Source organism: Capricornis sumatraensis, chromosome 12 (genome assembly GCF_032405125.1).
Source record: "Capricornis sumatraensis isolate serow.1 chromosome 12, serow.2, whole genome shotgun sequence".
Classification (NCBI taxonomy): domain Eukaryota; kingdom Metazoa; phylum Chordata; class Mammalia; order Artiodactyla; family Bovidae; genus Capricornis; species Capricornis sumatraensis.
The window spans coordinates 94,120,417-94,138,163 of NC_091080.1; the positions used below are offsets into that span (position 1 = coordinate 94,120,417).

Here is a 17,747-nt window from a genome sequence, read left to right on the forward strand (position 1 = left end):
GGCTCCTCCGCCTGCACTTCGTGCACGGTTAGCACATCCCTTAGACCTGAAGGGTCTGTTCCCTAGGGACCTGCTTCCTGCCGAGTCTGACCTTAGGGCGCAAAGCCAGGTATCCTTGCGCTGAGGCAAGGCTGCCCAGCCCCTGCCTTTCCCAGAGACCAGCCAGGACCCGTGGAGAGGGAGTGAGATGCTCAATCTCGGCACATCACATGTAAACACGCCACACCTGCGAGCATGCGCGCTCCGTGTCAGCACGTCGGAATCCGCACAGCCGTGTCCACGTGGGCTGCCGTAAACTTTGACATTATAATTCTTCCATAAAACTGGAAAGTAACTCACTGTAAGTGCAAGGCAATATGGTTTCTAGGTGAGCTTCAAGTTATCCCTTAAAAATACTAGGTAAAGCGAGGGACTCTCTGAAGTCCAATCGGAAACACTTTGGGGCACTTTTAAAAATGTTGGTGAGTTTTTCAAGAGATTGAATCAGCTGGCCTGGGATGGGCCCACACACTGGAATTTTCTAGAGGCCTTAAGTGATTCTCATTTGAAATAGTTTTACTAAACTATTTTTGTGGGTAGGTTGTGAAAATAGTGAACTCTCTGGTCAAAAATTCGCTTTTGTATATTTAGAATTAGTCGGTCCTATAGACCTGGGAAAGGGGCTCTTAAAAAGTTAACACATCTGGCTCTCCATTAAAATCTAATTAAAAACCAATGGACACAGGGAGCTTCAGTTGTCCTAAAACTGCCATCCCATTAAGACATTTGTTCTGTATGTTTTAAGAGGACAAGGCTGGGGCATTAACTTTATGCCGTCCCATCAGTGAGAATATGAGAAACAAGTGAAGCCCTTGTTTCAAGCGTGAAGCAGCGCGCGTGCATCCATAGAAGCCATGACTGTGTCCCAGGCTGATCTTGCAGTAGAGCAGATCGAAGCTAGGGCTTGGGCCTCGGTTCGTCATAGAGCAGATAGCAGCCTGAATAATCTGGACATGCCTTTCTAGTTTTGTTGAGGTGTAATTGGCACACAGCATCGCACCATAATGATCCAACTCACACCCTTCATGGAGTGATCAACATCACCTCATAGAGATACAACGTTAAAGACACGGAAAAAACCAGTTTTCCTTGTGACGAGAACTCAGGATTTACTATCAGCAGCCTTTATATATGACAAGCAGTAGTGCCACTTAATCACTTATTAAAGATGTGACTATAATTAAGTTATGACAAACCTAGACAGCACATTAAAAAGCAGAGACAGCACTTTGCCAACAAAGGTCCATCTAGTAAACTCCATGGTTTTTCCAGTAGCCACAGATGGATGCGAGAGTTGGAAGCAAGAAGGCTGAGCACGAAAGAACGGGTGCTTTCCACCTGCGGTGCTGGAGGAGACTCTTGAGAGCCCCGTGGACTGCAAGGAGAGCAAACCAGTCAATCGTAAAGGAGATCAACCCTGAATATTCATCGGAAAGACTAATACTGAAGCTGAAGCTCCAAAACTTGGGCCATCTGATGCAAAGAACTGACTCATTGGAAAAGACTCTGAAGCTGAGAAAGATTGAAGGCAGGAGGTGAGGGGGACGATAGAAGATGAGATGGTTGGATGGCATCACCAACTCAATGGACATGAGTTTGAGCAAACTCTGAGAGATAGAGAACTGGGAAGCCTGGTGCAGTTCATGGGGTTGCAAAGAGTAGGACATGCCTTAGCGATTAAGCAACAACAATAAATCACAAATTATTGTGCCTATTTATCATAGAACCTGAAGTCTGAACCTTTTGACAGCATTCATCCGATTCCCCTGATCCTCTGCTAACCACAGAACTGACCTTGTCTTCTGTGAGTCTGTTGGTGGGTTTGTTTTTGAAGTATAATTGACCTACCATGCTGCGTGAGTTCCTGTTGCACAACATAGTGATTTGATATTTTTACACATTTCAAAGTGATGACCGTGATAAGCCTCGTTGCCATCTGTCACCATGCAAAGATACATTTTCTGAAATGCCTATCCTGAGGGAATCTGTGAGGCAGAAAAGTCACTTTCTTTCAAGGAAAGCCCTGAGAATTTTCTTAATCTTCATACTGACGTTTGCTTTTCATCACGCTTTGTAGTATAATCAGAGTTTTCTATTTTGACCTTCCAGCTTCAAGAATAAGTTCTAAACCTGAGGAGTTGGCAGGATGGTTGTACAAAAGCAAGGAGAGAGGTGGGTGAAGCAGCAAGCCAACTGCAATCCATGGTATAAAAATCTAACAAGTAACCATCCGCCATGACTCCCACCTTTCCTTGTGACATTCGGTGATGAATGTGACCTTGGCAACATCTGCAACTGGTGGACAAGTTAGGCTTCACCAAGAGGTGAGACTTTGGGAAGACGTTTCAAGGATGACTCGGGCTCTGAGCGAGCCCGTGTAACTACTCTTCCTGCGGAGTCATCCTGCCCTTGCACCCAGTCTCCCGAGAGCAGTGTGCGGGACACGGGGCCCAGCGGCGCTCAAGTGTTACCCTTACCTCTGCTCAGGATAGAGAGACAGCAAATCAGGGAGCTGACAGAGAGAAAGGCCGTTGGGCTGGGGTCTCTTGGGAGACTTGTTCAGACTTGGGGAGGGGAGACTGCTCGGGAGAGAGAGGGGGCCCCAGGCCTCCCCCTGGGGTGCCAGAACAAAGAAAATGCCCTTCTGCCCCTCCACTGTCCTCCTGCCTCCGGGGGCACAGAGCATCTTTGGCCTCATCCCTGGTCCCCAACTGTGAGGGACAGCCAGCTCCCACCCAGACACCCCGACTTGGGGCGGTGGGAAAGAAGTGACTGGCCCCGCAGCCCTCTGCTCTGGCTCTGGGCCTTGCTGCGGTCCGATATGGCCGTGAACAGATGGGCGACCTCGTTGGTGCCCACCGGTTCCGGAGCGACGGCAGGTATTTTCCTGGGTCGCTATTTCCCGGAGGCCACTGGCGACGCTGGCTGCCAGAGGCCTTGAGTTCTGTGGGTAGAGGCCTGGGCGCCTGGGGAGGAGCCCCGCAGGGTTCGCTGCCCCTCCTTGCAGGGATCTGCCAAGCTGCCACCGCGTGGGAGGAGGGGGCCTTGGGTGGAGGCGGGAGGGGGTGGAGCTCGCCGGACTTCCCCTCTGCTTCTCCCCGCCTGGGCAGGAGAGGAGCGTCTCCCGCTTTACTGAATTCCAGGTCGCCAGTGCCCAGGGCCCGTCCAGGACTTTCCCAGCGCTGGCGTCCGGGGCGCTGTCCACATGTACTCAGGCGCTCCAGCCCTTGATGTGGGTTAAAACTCCACTTCACAACCCCCATTGATATGAGATATGGATTTGACATCTGTTTGCCAGAGTGTTTTGCACTTAGCCTAACACCCACTATTAAGTGACAAAATTGTGGCAGCCTGTCAAAGCCAGATGACTGGCAGCTGCTGGCTTACAAAACCATTCAAATATTTGCAGGTTTTGAAGCTTTATGCAGTGTTGTACCCAATCTTTCAGTGATTTAACATGTAAAATATAAGTCAAAGTTTTAAATCTGTATTCCAAAATGTTTCCATTTTCCTCCAAAAGGAAAAAGCATTCAGGGCGTCTGCTGGAATCAGGCCAATTTCAATCTCCCTCCTTTCCCACCACCACCGAGATTCCTGCGCAAACCCGGTTTTTAAAACCAAACTCTCTCCTATTGTGACCGACATCTCGGAAGACAGAACTAAATTGCCTTAAACTCCAAGGGAATACAGTTTCTCAAAAGCAGACTGCAAGAATAATAAGAATCCCCAAGTAAAGCAGGGCTTCATTTTGCATTTGACAGTTGCACCAACGTGCCTTTCCGGGGTAAAGGCTCCTAGGTAACATCTGAGCCCTTTGGTTATTTCTAGAACACAAACTCCTCTCCCCACACCTCTAAATAGCTTGGTCCAATTAAGAAATAATTTGCAAATGGCAGCGTATTTCTCTAGATTAAGGTCCATTGAGTAGAGTCATGTGGGGTTTTGTCTCCACAATTAGAGCCGGACAGACAAGGACCTCAGGAAAACTGCAGCTGTGAGCAATGAGGGAAAAAATTGTCCGAGATAAATAGATTAATAAACCTGCCTTAAACCCTGCAAGATCGGTGGACTGACAGCCACTTAAGATGTTCAAATGTGCTGTGCTTGCAGACTTGTTAAAATGTTAGTAAATACCCTTTCTTCTGGTGGGAGGGGGTCGTAAGTCCTTTTGGGAAAATGGGGGGCGGTGATCATTTTCAGGCAGTTGCTTTGCTTGTGAGACGTTTCCAAAGAGGATCGAAGGGTGCCAGAGGCAATTCTAGAGAGAGAGGAGAGACACTGGAGCGGCGGCTCCAGCCAGGGGGCCTTCCCAGAAGGCTTCCTCCTCTGGTTCCGAGGGGTGGGTGTCCGGGGCCTCCACCAGCAGCGGCAGGCCAGGCGCAGGAGGGCGGGAGCCCTGGAGGCCCCATCGGCCGTGCGCTCCTGGAAGGCGGCCTCCGACCGCAGCCACTTCCTACCTGGAGAGTTCAGTGTCCGCAGCAGTAAGCCTCGGGCACAGGCTCTGCTCCGGCAGCTGCCGAGTTGTTCGGCAGAGGGTTCAGAGAGTTAGAAGTCCGTAGCAGAGCAAAACGAAACAAAAACTGAGAGTGAGGCCAAGGCGCCCCTTGGGCGAGAGAGCAAAGCTGAAGCTCGGTCCCCCCGCCGCGAGGGCTCGGAGGGGAGCGGGGGGCGGCGCCCAGACCCCGGGCGCCGGCGCAGGCGACTTGGGATTGCTGGTGCGGGCGGACACCCTCCGCCCAGAGGTCGGGAAGGGACCTGGGGAGCAGTTCCAGGCAGAAGTCGGTAGCCTGTGACATCTAGTTTATTGGGGGGGGCGGTGCCGGAGAGAAGGGGGCTTTTTCAGGCCGGGACAGCTTTATCGGGCCCGATCTCTGGGGCGGGCCGGGCCGGGCCGGGGCTGGGGGTGGGAGCGACGACCGATCCGCGCAGCGAAGGGGGGCGCGGGGCGCGGGGCGCGGGCTGGGGCGCGGCGCCGGGAGCACGGCGACTCGGCTCCACCTCCCCGCTCCAAACGGCGTCGCAGCTGCTCGCGAACCAACTGCTCGATTCTATTCACTGTCGAGTAGGAACAAAAAAGTGGCTATTTATTAGAATACTTGTTTGGTATTGTTCGGCGCCGCACAAAAGGCGTTTCATTATGTGGAGGGATCCCCCTTTTTCCAGAGGGAAACAATAACTGGAAATTGTCTTTAAAAGTCTTTTCCATCAGAAATAAATTTCATTTTCTCGTCTCCCTCGCCGGCAGCGTGCGTGTCCGGGAGGGCGCGCGAGGCGAGCAGCGGCGTGTGCGTGTGCAGCGAGTGTGCGAGCGGGCTGCGCGTGAGTGTGCGCGTGTGAGTGTGCGTGCGCGTGGCGCCCGCGCCCGCCGTGCGGCGCCGGCGGAGCCGGCCGGGCTGGGGTCCCCGGGCAGCGACGCGCGGCGCCGGGGAGGCAACCGGGGCCGAGCGCCCGGGCGCCGCCGAGGCAGACCGGCTCCCGGGACCCGCTGGAGCCGGCGAAGGAACTAACTGTAAGTGTGTCTCCAACTTGCGCGGGGTCTTCCGCCCGCCCCGAGCCGAGGAAGGGGGCGGGAGGGGCCCCGGGCGGGGGCGAGGGTGCCCAAGCGACCTTGGCGGGGGAGGAGGGAGGGAAGGGCGTCCCCGAAGCTCCCGCCCCGGCTGAGAACAGGTGGGGAGCTGCGCTGGCCGCCGCGGGAGGACAGGACCCGCGCGCCGGCCGCATTTGTCAGGTTCTTGTCTGTGCGCTCACTCCTTCCTCCTCGGCTTTCCGGATTGGCCGCCGCCCAAGGGACCGAGACTCTGTTTCAGTCGGGTCGCCCTTTGGGGGCAGAGGGGGAGGTCGACCCAGTCGGTTTTGGGGGGGGAGGGGGGGTTCGCGTCCTCAGGCTCCGCTTTTCCTCCTGCCCGCGCGCCCCCGCCCGCCGAGGCCCAGGCTCCCGGCTCCAGCTCTCGGCCGTGCGCTCCTGCAGCGCCGAGAACGAAAGCCGTGGGTCGAAATCGCCCTTTAAAAATTAACATGTTGAGCGTCTGCCATTTAGTGAGAAGTGTTTGGGGCAAAGAATCAATTTAGCTTTGACTGACCGACGGTCTTGACTGTGTTAATACTGCCGCACGCATGAACACTCCAAATCCATGAGCAGGGACCCCTGGACGCGCGGCGAGTGCCCCTGGACCCGGCGCCTGGCCTGCAGCCCCGCGCGCGGCCGATGCCTCGGTCCAGCGAGCTAGAGCAGCGCGCCCCAATACGGGCTTTGGGGTGCCCTAAAGCCACGCGTGTTGGGCGGGCCGCCCTAGACCGCAGGGATCCCTCTCCGCGCGGACGCCCACCCCCTTCGCTCGCAGTCCCTCCTCCAGCGAAATCGGCTTCCCCGCTCCGCGCGCGGCGGCCTCGGTCCTCCGTGCGCGCAGCCGGGAGTCTCCACTCGCGCGCGGGCCGCCCTCCTCCGCCTCCTATTCCCCCTGCTTTAGCCGCCCGCTGAGAAGAAAGGTGGCAAGGCGGCGAAGTTTCAAAGGTGAAATGGATTTTTGACGGTGGCTGGTGCTGGAAACCCGTGGCCGGGAGGGGCCGGTGCGGCCGCCATCGACCGGGAATAGGATGGGGCTGGCTGCCTCTCCAGGCAAGAAACGGGTGTTTGAACATGATAGCGGCCGCCGGTCAATTAACCCATTAAAAGCCCGCTTTGCCGCATCGATTTCCCGGAGCGCTGGGCCCGGCGCTCTGGACACCCCTCTGTGAAGGCGGGCGCGGGGGCTGCACGGCACCCGGCGGGCACAGAGACATCCAGCCCCGAGGCAGCGCCGCCCAGGCGGCCAGGCGGGGGTCTCTGCCCTACGCTGAGGTCAAGGAGGGAGGGGTTCTGTCCTCGGCTCCGGCCTGACGGGCGGGCTTCGCCGAAGCAGAGGGGAGACGCCCCGCGCCGGCCAGTGTCCCCCGACTCGCCCAGCTGTGGCTGGGAACCAGAGGCTGAGCCGGCGCCCGGGCAGAGGGAAACGGCGCCCAGCCCACCTCCCTGCGGCGCTCCTAGGCTTCCTCCCGCCGCGCCTCTCATCGACAGGGCGCCGCGGGCCCCGGCGGCTGGCCTGAGCACTGTGAGGGGCGGGGGGAACGCCACACTTGCTTCTTGAGGACGACAGCAAACCCCCAGGTGGCCTTGAATTCGGGTCCCCGTTGTCACCGATGAGGCTAAGGCAGACGGCCGAGCCGGGTGTGGGAGGCAGCAGCTGGAGGGAGCGGGCAGGACTGGGACCTGGAGGGGCGTCTCTCCGAGGAACCTGCGGCTGCTAAGACTTGGGGGACCCGGTCTCCCCCGCACAAGTAGAAGGAGCCCTCGGGGACGCTGCCGGCTGTGCCCCACGTGCGGCCTCTCTGCTCAGCCGCGGGGAAAGGCTGGTGGTGAGGAGAATCTCCTTCCGGAGAGGATGAGCCTGTATTGAGTGTCCAACACCCTGCAGATGAAACCTGAGAAAACGCCAAGCTCCCACCGGGAAACCTGAGCACCCCTCCCCTGCCGCTTGAGGGGGCCTTGGTCCTTTCGGAGCCACTCGGAGCCCCCGGGTCCAGTCCAGGAGCAGGCGGTTCAGAAAGGGAGAGGTGCCCACCCCACTAGCCCGCTTCCTGGGAACCCCGTGTTCACCCGCCCTTTCCTCACTCAGATCTGGGGACCAGATACGTACCCTGAAACGAATAGGGTGCTTGCTCTCTCTCCCTCTCCATCTCTTCTTCCTTTCTCTCCTCTCTCTCATGCCAAATCTCTCTCCATCTTACTTTCATGCTGCCTAATCCCGAAGGTGGGTAGTGTCCTGAGTGGGGGGAGGTCCCTGGAGACCTTCCCCATCTGCCCTGCCTCCCCCCACAAATACCTAAAAAAGAATAATGCAGGTGTGTCCTCCACAAAGACCCATGCCCCAGACGTCCACCAGGTGTCCACCCGCGGGAGGGAGACCTGGTCCCCCTTGCAGGGTGGCTGGCTCTGTGTGGGGGGGCGGGGGGTAAGGAAATGGCCCTGAATGTGTGTGGGGGGGGCGGTTTTCAGTTGGAGCACAGGGCCCAGCGCTGCTTTCCCCCAACCCCGCTGCCTGAAGACTCTGATGGACCCACTTCTCTGTTTGCTGTTTTCTGAAGTAAGCAACTGAAAGGGCTTGAAATTGTGTCAAAGTGATGTTTTAATCTCATTGAAAAGTGTATTAAAGGACAAGATGTAATTTATGTGAGACGCTGCGATGAAAGGAGAGATTGGAGTGGATGGGCCTTTCACTCCGCTGAACTCCGTGTCATGTTTATATTGAAGCCCGTGTAGCTAATCTAATTTGCAATAACAGGGCCGGCCTGAACCAAGAAGCATCTCTGATTTCACTTTATTTCTTTTCATATAGAAATTCCTTATGACTGTCTCCTTCTGTGAGTGACGCCTTCTCTATTTGGGGGCTAATGAGAGAGAATAAGAGGCAAGGCTGTGTCTACTCATAACCCGGCCTCTTGCCTGCGCACCCCTGGTCCCTGGCCGGCCTGGACTTGACCGGGGGCTGCATGGCCCAGAAACACTATTTTTGATCTCTTCAGAATGAACCGGAGGGCAGCCTCCCGGATCAAACCCTGTGCCACAACCCCCCCACCCTGGGCGCTTGGATGGCGCGCCTCGGTTGAACAGGACATGCTGGATCAGTTTCTGCCGAGGATTTTAGCTTTAGAAGTTAGCTTAAAAAGCAGATGGTACTGTATTCTCAGGCCTTTGTTTCTGCAGATTTTAATGGGAAACACTTAGGAAGCTCCCCTCATTCAGCAAAGGTTCATCTTTGCTGAGTCTTTCCAGGAGCTTCGAGGGGAGCCAAGCACACCCCCTGTTCAGACGCCAGCCTTGTATTCTTATTACCACACGAACACAAGCATTCTTTACCAATAAAAAACTACACGCGCCAGAAAATTACAAGTTCTGTACAACGTAAAAAGGTGTATTCAAACTGTTAATTACCGAGAGTTGTATAAATGAAACTTTCGCAGTGACCCATTTAATTTTCTGGTAATTACTGACAAAATAAGACAAGGATGAATCACAATACAGTATATTTATCTTGAAGGAGGACATCACACTGGTGCAGTTAAGCCAAGGAGTAAGAAAAAGCTAGGGCTGGGGGGTCGCAGAAATAGAAAAAGTACATTAAAATCACACCCTGAAACCATCTGGGTTCAAACTGCGGAAGGCGAGGCTCAGGTGGCTTGCTAAAACGTCCATCCAGATTTTAGAGGCTCCCGAACCCTCTGTTCCGGCATCGTCGAGTCAGTCCTGCGGATTCGCCGCCTTGAGCACAACTTCTGCAGACCCTGGAAATCTGGGCGGCAAAAGGAGGGCTCTGCCTACCCTGCGTCAGCTCTCAGCTGACTCTGCCCCGGGACGGAGAGGCTGGACAGCCGGCGGAGCGGCATTCCCGGGGACCCCGAAACCGCGCTGAGCCCTGGCCCGGGAGGGCCGGGCGGGATGCGGCGGGGGTTGGGGACTTCCCCTCGCCCAGTCTGCTTCCTGCAGGCGAGTCCACAGGCTTGCTCCTTCCCGCCATCTCGGGGCTTCAGGGACGGTCGAGGAAGGGACGTGGCCTAGCTTGGGCATCTTCTCTGCCGCCCCGGGTTCGGGCAGCGGCTTAGCGAGGCCTTTCGGGCACTAGTTGGGGTCCCTTCTCCAACCGCGTTCCAGCCCAGCCCTGCATCATCGGTGGGGACAGAGAATGCGGGCCGCCCGCCGGCGCCTGGCCCTGCGCCCTCTCACCCCACCTCCGGCCCCAGGGACCGGCGACTGGCTGCCCCGGGCAAGCGGCCCTGAGCCCCGCCGTCGCGGGTAGGGCTGGCAGCCCGCGAGGCCCCTGCCTTCAACATCCACCCAATGGAGCTGCGCGCTAAAGGCGCGCGCCGCCCAGCCTTCAACCCAATTGCTTTGGGCCGATGGGCACCCTTGAAGGGACCCCAGCGCCCGGGCGGACGGGGCAGGAGACAGGCCTGGTTGAGATTTTCCTCGGGAAGTTTCCCGCAAAAGGAGGGCCGGGCGGCGGAGCGGCAGGAGGAGGCGCGCTGGCGGCGAGGCCTGGGCGCCGGCGCCCCGCGGCCGCCCGCCCTCCAGGGCGCCCGCAGCTCCCCGGCGGAGGGTGCGAGGGTCGCAGTGCTTTCCTCTCTCGCCTTCTCTTGTTCATTCATAAACCTGGTGGCTACAGACGCGGCTTGAATATTGACGGCTCTCCCCCAACTGCTCCGCCGTTAACCCAATTACAGAATTCATCAAGAACTGTGTGAATTATCTCTTTCCATACAGTATCAGCATTAGCCTAATTAAAAGCTATAATGTCTGATATAATGATTAAATCGTTAGCTCTGCTGTAGGGAAGCAATATTTTGTTTTCCCTTCAATTAGAAGCTGATTGAGGTTTTCAGAGCAGGTCAGCTGTGAAATTTGAATTATATGTGTGAGTACTGCTCACAGGGTGAGCCCCTACTCGAAAGCTCCCAGAGATTCTCCAAACGCTTTCACCCAGAGCGCTGGAGGCACAAACAACCGCGCGCGCGCTCACACGCAGGGCGGTTTGGTCGTCGCCGGGAATTCACGCACCGCCACGCCGATGCTGGGGAGTGATGCTCGACTTCGAGGGGTTGGGCTTCACTTCCTTTCTCCAGCAGACGCTCCTGGAACATCACCCCAAACCCCACTCTTCTCGTTGACAGACAGGAAGAGGGCCTTGCCGGCGGCGGGCCGCGGCCAGACCTCCTGCTCTGTAAGGACCGAAGCCACCTGAAGCTCCGACTTGGCAGCGGTTCTCTTTCCCTCTGCTTCCTCTCTTCCCGCTTTTCCACGACTTTTACTTTCCCCTTTAAGACAAAAACTCGCCACCATCAAGAAAAAACTTTTCTGTTACTTTGGCCCTTGGCTTTGGTAACAGTGGGACCAAGCCTGGTCACGACGCAGAGTGGGTACGCGAGCGCCCCGGCACCAGGAGAGACGAGCGCCCCCAAGGCCCCCAGCTCGTCACCCGCGCTCAAAGCCCCGAGTGCGCGCGCCGAGCCCTGGGACCCGCTGCTGGCTGGGGAGCGCCGGCCAGAGGCCCCCGAGCTCCGCCCGGGCGGCGAGGGCGGTGGCGGCCAGCAGACGGCGACCGCGGCCCGCGCGGCGGCTGGGTACAGGCTGACGCGCGCGGGGCCGGCGTCGGGGTCCGGGCGCGCACCCCGCGGCTCCCCCCGCCTCCCCGCGAGGGCCCCTCCTGCCCGCCCAGCGCCGCGGTCCCCTCCCACACGCGCGGGCCTCCGCCTCCTCTCCGTCTGCGCCTCCTGTTGGCCGAGATGACCTCGGAGGCCTTTCAATTGAATTGTCTTCTCTTTCCTTTTTCCTCCGGCGCTTTCTTTCCGGCAGCTCTTCCTCTCTCTTCTCAGATTTTCTTTCCGAAAAGTCCTGCCAAGGAATTGGCAGCTCCGTCGTGATTTGCTTGTTAAAACCCTGGTCTCGGTGGTCGGGCTGCGCCCTGGGAGGTCTGTGGAGGCGCTTACCCGCGGCCTCGGTCTCGGGGCCTCCGGAAGTGGCTGGGCTGAGTTAGGCAAGGCCGCAGGCCGAGGTCTGGGCACCGCCTCCGGAGAGTGTCATCAGGACGGGCCGTCTGCGCCAAGGCCTCGGGAGACCTTGGAGAACATTCGTCGTCTTCGCGTTCCCAGAGGGCCCTTTGATTGTCCTTGGAAACTCCTAACCTGTCCATCTCTGCTCCTTGGAGCTTGAGACTGGCGCTGGAACAGAAGGTCATCTCTGAGTGCCTGAGAGCAGGCTTTCATTGACAGACTGCTGGGGCCAGGCTGCTGTCCAGCCTTCTCCTGAGCACAGCCTCAGCAAGGGGAAAGAGCCAACGCCAAGTTTGAGTCACTCCGAACACGCAGCAGCGTGAGCTCCGGGTGTTAAAGTCCAGAACTCAAGTTACTGGAGAGTCAAGGGCTCTTGTATAACCGCCTAAACACAGGACTTGAATATATATGCGTATATTCTTTGGGCACACACCTGTATGTATATTGATGCGTATATTCTTCGGTATATACATGCACGTACAGGTATGAACATGTCCTGTGTGCACCCGTGTGTACATGAATGCATACATGTATATGTCCTGTGTGTATACATGTATTCTGTGTGCACACATGTACACATATGCATGTCCCGTGTATGCATACATGTATACATATGCATGTATTGTGTGCACATGTATATAGACATGTGCATATATTCTGTGTATACATGTTCATGTCTATACACAGGCGTGTTATCTGTGTGCACTTGTGTGTACACATATGCACAGGTGTGTGTATATAATTTCCTCTAATGATGGCTTGGATCTGAATTCTCTTTGAGGATCGTCCCCGAAAGTTAAAGAAAAGGACAGAAATCATCTCTACTCGTCCACATTTCTAAGCTGGTCTTCTCTTTGGCGCTCTGAACAAACAGGCATAAAGAAGTTTCCGAGTTGCCAAGAGAGCAAATGTGGCCGATCAACAGTGAACGAATCCATCGCTGGGGGTCTGGGCTCTGATGTTACTTGGAACCGGTGTAGTCTGCCTTCATATTCTGCAATGCCTGGCCTTGGAGAGGGTCCCTGCCAACCTGGTGGGGGTCAGGCGCGAGGAACATAGACTCAGGGAGAGGAGGTGTGTTCCCAACTGTTTTGGACCATTCTGGCTTCTTCAGGAGTGACAGGGAGCGAAGGTCACAAGGGGGAAGACACTGAGGCCGGGAGAAGCCGTCACTGGCAGGGATTCATGTGAAGCTCCTCAGCCTCCATGCCAGGGAGGAAGGCTCTGGGAGTTCTGGCAAGCAGTGCCCTGCCACTGCCTAACTGGCACAGGCGGCGGCTGTCAATCATCCATCACTTGGCAACAAGTTACACCTGCAGCTTGAGTTTAATGTTTGTGCAAGTGGGCACCCACAGCGCTTGCACCAGCTTGGGCCCAGGGACCACCTCATCACTGAAAAGGGCTTATGGAGAGCGCCCGGGATGCTGAGCACCAGCGTGCTCTAACAGAGGGCTAAACCATTTACCCCCTATTCAGATGCTCTGGAAAACAAGGGTAACTTTGTATTTGGAAACAATTTTCAAGACTGTGGTGGAAAGAAATCAGACCATTTCCGAGTCAGCTATCCAAGTTCCCCAAAGCATAAAGCATTCCTGCAATGCACACTGGAGTGCAGAGTGTTTATAAAATAAATTGCTCCATTGATACGGAAAAATAAGGTGCCAAGCCTGGTTCACACAAAGCGTTTTCAGGGGGTCTTAGGCTATTTAGTTTAAAATTTAAATTGAAAAGCATAGGAAAGAAATCTTTCAATTGCTAAGTAGATAATATAGTTTATAATTTGTAAACCATTTCCTTTATTTCAGTCTTGCTGACTTTCCATAACACACTGGATCACACTGCACGCCCACTGCCTCCTAAGTTATCAAAGGAGAAACAGATCTATAGCATGCTTCAGGAATATTCCTGTTCTTTTTTTGTTCATTCACAATGCAAGTGGTATTTGCAGGTAGTGCATGAAACGAATCAAAAGGTTTAACAAACTCGATTGGTGAAATAAGAAGGCAATTGAAAACCAAGTTTATAACCTAGATATTTAGTGAAAAATAAATATGAAATGATGTTTCCTTTATAATATAATTATATATTATTTGATGAGTTCACTATTAAATGCTGAATGGCCTGAAATGAAAGCAGTTAAATCGGCAGAGGCCAATTTCCTCTTGCACTGCACACTGCAACAATCCTGAAATAATAATAAAAAGCAACAGTAATAATCACAGCAATTGAGAGGAAAGAAAGCATTATTCCTGTACCCGGGACAAGCAACAGGGTCAGGAAATTCACAAGCTCAGAGTTTTTTAAGGGGTGGGGGAAGAGGCGTCGTGTGTTCGCTGCCCGACGTATGGAACAGCCTTCTTAACTCGTCTTGTAACGATCATCATGGGCTTATTTTCGTCACAAGATGGTCAGCTGGGCGCTTTGGTTGGGCACCACTTTACCCACCAGCCACCTCCTAAGCACCACCCTCCGCAGCGCACAGAGACGCCCCCGTTCCTCCCCGAGGACTCTAGGAATTTTCCGCAAGCCTTTAGGCCATTCTCAGACCCTTGGGGTTGTACCCACAGCGTGAGCGCACTGGTGTTTGAGAACGGGCCTGTGCTTCCCGGTACTGAGAACACTTCAGGGTTCAACAATTACACCCGCAGGTCTGTGCCTTCTTCGTTCCAGGAAACAGGCGTCTGGTGTGCATAAAGCAGGAAAAGGGCATCCGCCTCCTAGTCCCGAGGCCCCACCTTTCCAATTCGGGTTCAGGTGCCCCCCGCCCTCCGTTTACGAAGTTATCGCAGTTCTGAAGCAAACGGCTCCAGAAGAGCGTGGGCTAGATCCTTCGTTTGCGATTTCAACCAACTTTTTCAACTGTCTTTGAGCCACTCGTTTCCAGATAGATCTTGTTGGTTTCAACCTTCCTAGAAAGGCCGTTTTAGGAGGAAGCCACACGGAGAAGAGCACGTGATGCCGACCCCTAGACTCATTACCCCCCACCCCCACCCCGTCCAAAATAAGACTTCAGGGCTGATGCTAAGAGCAGCCGTGGAGCGGGGCCCGGCGTAGACGCTCGCGCGGCTCGGGATCTTCGTGGCCTGGACCGCGGAGGCCTTCCCTACGGGAAGGGGCTGAGAACTTCAGCCCGCCAGCGGCGAAGCGTGCGCCTCGGGAGGGGGCGGAGCGGCCCAGGCCTCGCGGGCGCGCCCGCGGGGCGGGGGAAGGGGGGGGGTTCCAGCTCCTTGCCTCGGCAGGTCTCCCCTGCTCCCGAGGGCGCGCCCAGCCTTCTGGCCCCCGGGCCGAGCAGGGGGCGAGCATCCCGCCCCGGCCTCCAACTTCCCCCTTCCCAGCAGGCGCGGAGTCGGCTGGCGGGGGAGCAGAGGGGCCGCGTCTCCTCGGAGCTCTTGTAAACGTGGCTCGGGGCTGCCGGCCCCCGCCCCTCGCCCCGCAGGGATCGTTCTTCATCTTCGCTTTTAAACCCGCTCGTTAATCGTTCGGAGCGCGCGGGCGGGGAGAGGCGAGAAGGGCGAGCTCTGGGTTCTTCGCCGCCGCCGCCGCGCGCGCTCGGGAAGCGGCGTGGCGTGGACCCCCTCCCGGCCGCCTCCCTCTTCCCTCCTCCCTCCTCCCCTGCTCCGCCGCCTCCCTCCGCTCCTCCCGCTCCGCCGCCCGCGCCCGGCGCCCCTACCCCCCCTCCCCACGTCACTCGCCAGCGCGCCATGCAAATCGCCGCCGCCGCCGGCTCCCATTGGCCGCGGCGCGCTCATTTAATGGCAGCCCGGGCCCGGCGTATGGCTGCTGGGCCCCGCGCGCCGCCGGCCCCGCGTGCGCCTCCGCTCCGAGCGCACGGCCCCGGGCAGGCAGCAGGCAGCGCGTCCCGGGCTCGGCCGCCCCGCTCTCAGGCCCTCTCGGCGCGCCTGCGCTCCCTGCGCGGCCCCCGGCCCCCCTCCCTGGCTGCACCGTGATCGCCCCCCGCCCCCGCGCCCCCTCCCGCTCCCCTCGGCGACTCGCTCCCCCCGGGCACCTGGGACCGGCACATGCCCAGCGCACGCGGCGCGCCGCCCTGCTAGAAGTTGCAGCCCCGGAGCTGGAGGCCGCGGAGGACCGAGCGCAGGAGGAAGGAGCTGCGCGGCGGCGGCGGCGGCGGCGAGCCCCGAGCCGGGCCCCGCGCACCGCTGCGCCCCGGAAAGTGGAGCTGCGACTTGGCCGCGCCTGCAGCTGTGGGCACCGCGCCGCCGAGGGTGACCCGGCTGCGGCGACGGCGACCCGGCCCTCGGCCTCTTCGGCAAGTGGTTGGCGCTTCAGAGAAACTTTCCAGCCGTGAGCCGGACCGGCGCTAAGTGCGTGTGTCCCTGCCTCTTTCGCGCCGTTGTCGCCTCCACCTCTCCGCACTCTCCTCTCCGCCAGGACCTCGCGCCCCCGCCCGCGCCTCGCTCCGTCTGAGCCCCTCTCCATCCGCCTCCCCGGCCGTCTATGCGCCCGGCCCTCTCCGCGCGGCGCCGGTGAACCCGCGAGCCGCCCCGATGTACAGCATGATGATGGAGACCGACCTGCATTCGCCCGGCGGCGCCCAGGCGCCCACGAACCTGTCGGGCCCGGCCGGGGCGGGCGGGGGCGGCGGCGGCGGCGGCGGCGGCGGGGGCTCCAAGGCCAACCAGGACCGGGTCAAGCGGCCCATGAATGCCTTCATGGTGTGGTCCCGCGGTCAGCGGCGCAAGATGGCCCAGGAGAACCCCAAGATGCACAACTCGGAGATCAGCAAGCGCCTGGGCGCCGAGTGGAAGGTCATGTCCGAGGCCGAGAAGCGGCCGTTCATCGACGAGGCCAAGCGGCTGCGCGCGCTGCACATGAAGGAGCACCCGGATTACAAGTACCGGCCGCGGCGCAAGACCAAGACGCTGCTCAAGAAGGACAAGTACTCGCTGGCCGGCGGGCTGCTGGCGGCCGGCGCGGGCGGCGGCGCGGCCGTGGCCGTGGGCGTGGGCGCGGCGGCCGTGGGCCAGCGGCTTGAGAGCCCCGGAGGCGCGGCGGGCGGCGGCTACGCGCACGTCAACGGCTGGGCCAACGGCGCCTACCCCGGCTCGGTGGCGGCGGCGGCGGCCGCCGCGGCCATGATGCAGGAGGCGCAGCTGGCCTACGGGCAGCACCCGGGCGCGGGCGGCGCGCACCCGCACGCGCACCCCGCGCACCCGCACGCGCACCACCCGCACGCACACCCGCACAACCCGCAGCCCATGCACCGCTACGACATGGGCGCGCTGCAGTACAGCCCGATCTCCAACTCGCAGGGCTACATGAGCGCCTCGCCCTCGGGCTACGGCGGCCTCCCCTACGGCGCCGCGGGCGGCGCGCACCAGAACTCAGCCGTGGCGGCGGCGGCGGCGGCGGCGGCCGCGTCGTCGGGCGCCCTGGGCGCGCTGGGCTCGCTCGTCAAGTCGGAGCCGAGCGGCAGCCCGCCGGCCGCGGCGCACTCGCGCGCGCCGTGCCCCGGGGACCTGCGCGAGATGATTAGCATGTACTTGCCGGCCGGCGAGGGCGGCGACCCGGCGGCGGCGCAGAGCCGGCTGCACTCGCTGCCGCCGCACTACCAGGGCGCGGGCGCGGGCGCCAACGGCACGGTGCCCCTGACGCACATCTAGGGGCGCGGGCACCCCCGGCCGGCCGGCCTCCGCGCAGGCCTGTCCACGCTCCCCCGGAAAGGAAGACGCTGGCGCCGCATGCCCGGCGCCGCCCGGCCCCCTGACCGCGAGCTCCCGGGCACTGCTCGGCGGGACGGTTACGCGTCGGAGTCTGAACTCCGGTGTTTTCTTGAGACTTTTTGTACAGTATTTATCATCCATCCGCGGAGGAGGCAGAAAGCGTCTTCTTTGCTCGAGGGGACACAGAGACCGAAGCAAGCACGAGGCGACTCCCAACTTTCCTACCGCACCGCGCGCCCGCTTTCATCCCGCGTCGCCTCTTGACGGCGTCGGGTGCCGGCGGCGCGGGGAGCGGGTCTCATCTGTTAGCTGTGTAGGGAGGCGACGCCAAACACGAGTTTTGGCAGTCGTTACGGCTTTGGGGCGGGGGGGTCGGTTTGTTAATTTATACAAAGAGACTCCCCCCACCCACCCCTTTCAGGCGGCAGCGTTATTCTGGGTTTTGTA

General features: G+C 58.8%; 1 protein-coding gene across 1 annotated transcript; it reads left to right on the forward strand.

The window, feature by feature from the left end:
- The first annotated feature begins 16,124 nt into the window (after positions 1–16,124).
- On the forward strand, positions 16,125–17,240 carry SOX1 (SRY-box transcription factor 1). The gene has a single exon (XM_068984726.1). It carries the CDS (start codon positions 16,125–16,127, stop codon positions 17,238–17,240), a length of 1,116 nt encoding a protein of 371 aa, XP_068840827.1.
- The last annotated feature ends 507 nt before the right edge of the window (positions 17,241–17,747 follow it).

Coding starts and splice junctions, on each gene's coding strand:
- SOX1 (XM_068984726.1), top strand. CDS start 16,125: ATGTACAGCATGATGATGGAGACCGACCTGCATTCGCCCGGCGGCGCC.